Source organism: Nanorana parkeri, unplaced genomic scaffold (genome assembly GCF_000935625.1).
Source record: "Nanorana parkeri isolate BGI_ZX_2015 unplaced genomic scaffold, ASM93562v1 scaffold492, whole genome shotgun sequence".
In the NCBI taxonomy this organism is placed as follows: Eukaryota; Metazoa; Chordata; class Amphibia; order Anura; family Dicroglossidae; genus Nanorana; species Nanorana parkeri.
Genome location: NW_017306760.1, coordinates 973,597 through 979,596, shown reverse-complemented (window position 1 = coordinate 979,596; position 6,000 = coordinate 973,597). Strand labels below are relative to the sequence as shown.

The following is a 6,000-nucleotide window of genomic DNA, read 5'->3' as shown; positions in this document are numbered from 1 at the left end:
AGTTGTCAGACGACTCCTGCTGGACATACGGAGAATCGAGCAGAGTGCAGTGACACTACTACATATTGAGAGCATGTCTAGGATGGAGGGGAAGCGTCCACCGGTGACCACCCGAAGAGCCTGGTAAGACTCTGTACCCTGCAGTAATAATAATCCATTTGGGTTGGACTTGACTCAAGGACGGATTTTTTTTTTCCCGGTGTCGAGGGCGGCATATTATTTAATTGTGGAAGCTGGAAAAGGCACAAGAAAATTGAAGGTCGTAACCCAATTCTCATGCAAAGCGATCTTCCTGGAAAGGAGAGTCGGCTCAGCTCAGAACATTTTGTGAGGCTTTGATGCGTACTCTGGCCAGTCGTAGACGTCGGGTAAGAAGGAGTCGTACTCTGTGCTCCACACTTTGGAACGCACGTACGCGTTCTTATCTAGCGGCTCCGGGTACTGGAAAGCCATGCCATTTCTGTACACAAACTCCATCACCTGGAAAACAAAAATGGCGGACAAGTGGAATGTATTAGCTGCAAGCTTTATGGAACTTTAAACACGACTACTAAGCTGCACCACTCCAAATATTTAGCATTGAAACCCCCTCAAGGTACATCTGCTTTTATTGTCTTGGCATTGATCCTGAGCAGCTCACTGACCTACCAGCTATATTCCTATTGCTGACTGTATCCTCAGGCTTGACCCCGGACCTGTGCAAATGCACGCTACATGTTCCCGGGTTCAGAGCAATGCCCTCTGCAGTTCTTAGGCAGGGAGAGCACACATCACAGAATGAAGGGATACTCACTGATAGGATTTGCTGCTTTCATTTCTTTCTATGGCATTTAAAGTGAAACTAAACCCAAGAACAAAAATATAATATAGTGCTGATTACCACTCCTCAGATGTGGGGGCTGCATTAGTTTTCTTTTATTACAACCTGGTGATCCTGCAAATAATATACCTAGGGTGACGACTCTCACTCACCATACTGTATAATATATATATGTACATACAGTACATATATACACAGTGTTGTCACCCTAGGTTGCTTTCCTGATTTAGACTACAGAACACCACCCCCTCACCTTATTTTCATAACAAGGGGAGGGGATTTGCAGACAGACTTAGGCCGGTCTTTATACCCCACAGCAGATAAATGCTTAACAATGAAGACTTCCATTCTCTGTGGCTGCATTTACATTACAACAGGAAGTCTTCCCTCGGACATGTCTAACTTTGCCTGACCTGTGACACCCAGATCCAGTGCAGAGCAAGAAACGTGACCACTAAAAATCTAGTGTGCAGAGATAAATGCTCTACCCCTAGATTTATCAAGCATTCACCTCTTCGGTGCGGGTTTTTAAGCTTTGAAGTGTATGTAAAAGGCAAAATGTTTTTTAAACTTTTGGATAGATTAGGGAAGGGTTAGACCAAAGGTAGGCAAACTCCGGCCCTCCAGCTGTGGTGAAACTACAAATCCTATTATGCATCTTTCTCTGGGAGTCATGTCTGTGAGAGACTTGCAATGCCTAATGGGATTTTAGTTCCACAACAGCTGGACGGCCAGAGTTTGCCCAGCCCTGGTCTCTGCCACCTCCATCCCCCCCGCCCTTCATGCCCAGGAGAGATTCACCCCTTTCATTGTCCTGATGAGAATGGCCGACACAGAATGTAAGGGGAAATCCTAAATTTTAGAGATGTCAGGAAAGCAAAAGGTTGAGGAAAGATTTTCCAATAGGGACAAATGTTCTGGTGACAAGTGCCTAAGATGTGAGTTCCCCTCAAATTGTGGAGATTATCTTTCATTTCTTTTCTAATCTGCAGGACAGGAAGTGAAGGGAAATCTCCCCAGTGGGACACAATCAGCAAAAAACAAACAAACAACCTGTTAATTTATTCTTCCTTACTTTTCCTAAAACTTTATAAAAAGGTTTGGGCTGTACATAGACTTTAATAGTATGATGTGCCCCCCGAACAAGCAGCAGACTAGACTGCACTTACTTTAACAGCAATACATATGGAGACCTCGCGGATGTTGGAGAGCGGTGGGTACAGGCGGCCCTGGTCCAGCTCTTCAGCAGTTAGCTGTTCTGCCAAAGCCTAGGGGAAAAAACAAACAGTCATGAAATAATGAGATTTGTAAACTAAAAAGGGGAACATACGCGTTCCGATATCTGATCGATCGAGGGAAGAGCGATTGCACACAAGTGATTCAACTTCATCAATTAAAACATTGCACAATGCAACACATATTGTATCCAATGAAAATGCCATCAGATGGGGTCTAATCAAAAAGAATAATTTAAATCGATCTGAAAATTCATTATAAATAGTTAAGAGGGGGAAAAAAATAGCATAGTACCCCGGTAATGAAAAGTACCGCAGACTGAAAATACAGAAGTAATCTACAACATTTATATTATTGCTGGTCAAGTTATTTTTCACTTCTTTCTATCATCCTGTTAAAAATCCATATTACCCCCCCAAAGCTAAAGGTGCTCGATTATCGTATGCGATCGTGTTAAAAAGATCAAAAACCATTCTAGCTTCACTTTATTACATGTTAGAACTGCTCACCTTTGCAGCTTCAAGGAACACACGATCACTTATGTGCCGCACCCCACTCAGGATAACCGCCAAAGCCACACCTACAAGAACAAGGGGGACGTGGCTTAGTGACTCGATTTCTGACATTCACTGCACGTCATTCTGAATCATTACGTTCAGTTTTAAGAGGAAGAGACTTTTAGTTGGATTCGCTTGCTGCAGGTCAAATGTAATCACTTCCGGGCCCCAATACGTCTATATACGGCAGCCCGCAGAAGTGGCTGCTGCAGCCGTGTTCTTGGTGTCATTTTTAACAGCCAGATATGGGTGTTACAATACAAGCGATCCGGCTTCTATACACCCGCTGGATCGTTTGTACCGAGCGGCGCTGTCCCCTATATTACAATACTTCCGGTGTCACTATTTACATTCTGCGGCCCTTGATGAGCGGTAAAAGCATTTAAAGCCTTGGTTCTCAACTGGTGGGTCACGACACCATTTTCATTGGGTCGCCGGAAGCCTTCCACTTTTCTAGGCGAGAGGCTACTTTGCCTAACCCCTAGCGCAGCACTACCAGTTCTCGCTCCAAGCAGCCATTCAAAATATGCTGCCCGAAGCCGAGTGTCAGCTTGAGGTGGGATGGGACTAAGACCGTGAGAGAGGAAAACCTGGACACCGGCATTCCAATATCAGCGTGAAATAAAGTCTTATTTATTGCAAAAAGGCATCAGGTCACATAAATGCATTGCTCTCTCACGGTCTTAGTAGATCCATGAACCCATCGCACTCCTGTCCGCTTAGCTCCAAGAAAATAAAATGGGTGCTTCGGTGATCAACGGATGGCAACCGTCGTACATCAGCAGAAAACATGGACACCGGCATTCCAATATCAGCGTGAAATAAAGTCTTATTTATTGCAAAAAGGCAACATAAATGCATTGCATTTATGTGACCTGATGCCTTTTTGCAATAAATCTACTAAGACCGTGAGAGAGCTCCATCCATACGTGCATTGATTTACAGGTGGACCTTATAAAAACATTTTTGGGAGTGTGTATGAGAATGTCTGAGTGTGTGAGATTGTGTCTGTCAGGGTTTTTGGAGGAGCTGTTCACACTAGCACAGTGCGTTATTTGCATAGTACCATTCGATTAATGCACTGTACACCGCAATCACACTTACCGTGCATTCTGGTGTGGGAGGTGTGTTCCCTTGCCATTCATTTGAATGGTACAACAAATGCACCCACACTTCGTATGACCCTAATGCCGTGTGTTCTATTTGAGTGTGACTGGGGTCGCAACTTAATGACCAAGGACAAATATGGGTCCTCCGGTCACACAGGTTGAGAACCACTGATTTAAAGTGTTCCCTATGGGAAATTTGGGGCATTGAAGCTTTTTGCAGCTTCACGGGCGAACACAATTTTAAGGCTTGACATGTTTGGAATTTAATTACCCGGCGGGACCACGCCTTTCATATTTTACCAAAAAATTCGGTATTATATTCTGTTTCAGTGCACTAAATTTTAATCTAGTTTATTTTATCCTAAAAATAAGCATTTGTGCAAATACCATGCAACTTAAAAAAATGCAACTAGCATTTTTTATTCTACGGGGCCTCTGCTTTCAGAAAATATATCATTGTTTGGGGGGTCTGAAGCCGTTTTCTAGCCAGAAAATGTATATTTTATCATGTGTGCGCAAATAGTAAGAAAGTGCTCCGGACAGCAAGTGGTTAATGACAACATTTTCTCTTAAAATTCCTAAGTTGCAAATTCAAAATGTATGGTAATATCTTTAATTAGGGGAAATAAAACAATAAATACAAGCAGTGCGCGCTGAACTTCCAGCATCATTTGTAAAATTGGACTTAAGGTGACTTCCCGGTTGATCATATGCAGGGTCTCTTGCAGTCAGACGAGCGGTTACCTCTCAGGACCTGATCAACAATACCCTGCACGCTCGGGCACCATTGACAACATCAGGCAACTACTGTAGAGGCCTCCATGTCTCAAGCAGGTTTGCTTTTAAGTGTGTGTCCGGGCATGAACCCCCAAATCTCCTACCCTGACCGATCACGTCCCAGCATTAGGTTTTATTATGTTCTCGGAGCTAAAAAAAAAACCGCTTGTATTCATTCCTGTGACATCACCAGGCATGTAAAATTCTTGCAGGGACACCTGCTGAGAACTCCGTTCCTATTGATGTAGGAACACCCCCACAACTACATCTCCCTAGAGCCCTTTTCCTACATACAGTGCATGGTCAGGCTTCTTGGGAGACAAGGGGGCAGAAGTGCTTTGTTGGAAAAGCAATCAATGTATGTGTATGTGAAGAAGAGAAAGACAGAGAGGGGTGGGGGATAAGCAGAGTCCTGTAGCCCAACAGGCAGGGCTGTCAATGCTTCTTGGGATTTCAGTGCTGAAGAGGCAACTGGAGCAGCTGTGCATGGCAACCAATCAGCTTCTCTCTCCAATTTGTTCAGTTAAGATTCGAAAATGAAAGCGAGATGCTGATTGGCTGCCATGCACAGCTGCTCCAGTTTTGATAAATTCCCCTCACTGTGTTGCCATGGGTCTATGTTACTTTTTTTTTTTTTTTTTTTAACATTGTGAGGGGAATTTATCAAAACTGCAGCAGACAAAATCTGGAGCAGCTGTGCATGGCAACCAATCAGCTTCTCTCTTTCATTTCCAATTCTTAAATCAACAAACTGAAGAGAGAAGCTGATTGGTTTGCATGCACAGCTGCTCCAGATTTGGACTTCTCCGGTTTTGATAAACTCCCCTCATAGTGTTGTCAGCTCAAATAGAAGTTGGGAGCACGCTGGATTTCTGGCAGCTCAATAAAAAGGTAAAAGATACAATTTTATAATAATGAAAACTAGGGATGCACCGATACCACTTTTTTAGGGCCGAGTACGAGTACCGATACTTTTTTTCAAGTACTCGTCGATACCAATTACCGATACTTTTTCCTAAAGGGACAGGTCACATTTTTTCTAAAGCAATACAAAATCAGGATTTTAGGTCAGTTTCTTAATATTATGAAGAACATGAACACTCTGTAGTGTGGCACAGCTATATCCAATTCTGCATACCTGGCTTTATATTATAAGAACCTTATAATATAAAGCCAGGTATGCAGAATTGGATATAGCTGTTCCACTCTATACAATAATACACTGTTCTGGAGTCTGGGCATGTGATAATCTATTTTCCCCACTAGGGGGATACAAGCCTTAGTTAGCAATGGCATGATAAATATTAATTTCATTATTCAATGTCTTTTTAAAAATATTATAACATTTATAATATTAAAAAAAAGACATTGAATGAAATTAATATTTCTCATGCCATTGCTATCTCAGACCCCGTTCACATTGAGCGATTTATCGCGCGCCAAATTACCGCGCGATATCGCGCTCCAATGCAATCCAATGTTGCTTGTATCGGTGCATCCC

At 42.9% G+C, this 6,000-nt stretch overlaps 1 protein-coding gene across 1 annotated transcript in view; it reads right to left on the bottom strand.

The window, feature by feature from the left end:
- Positions 1-256: 256 nt before the first annotated feature.
- ME2 (malic enzyme 2) overlaps positions 257-6,000 on the bottom strand; it is a 34,765-nt gene continuing 29,021 nt past the window's right edge. The window contains exons 13-15 of the mRNA XM_018561000.1: positions 2,566-2,636; positions 1,990-2,088; positions 257-480 (exon numbers count right to left, since the gene is read on the bottom strand). Of these exons, the coding sequence (XP_018416502.1) occupies positions 316-480; positions 1,990-2,088; positions 2,566-2,636 (335 nt within the window). The 3' untranslated portion in view covers positions 257-315. The remainder of the gene's footprint in view (positions 481-1,989; positions 2,089-2,565; positions 2,637-6,000) is intronic.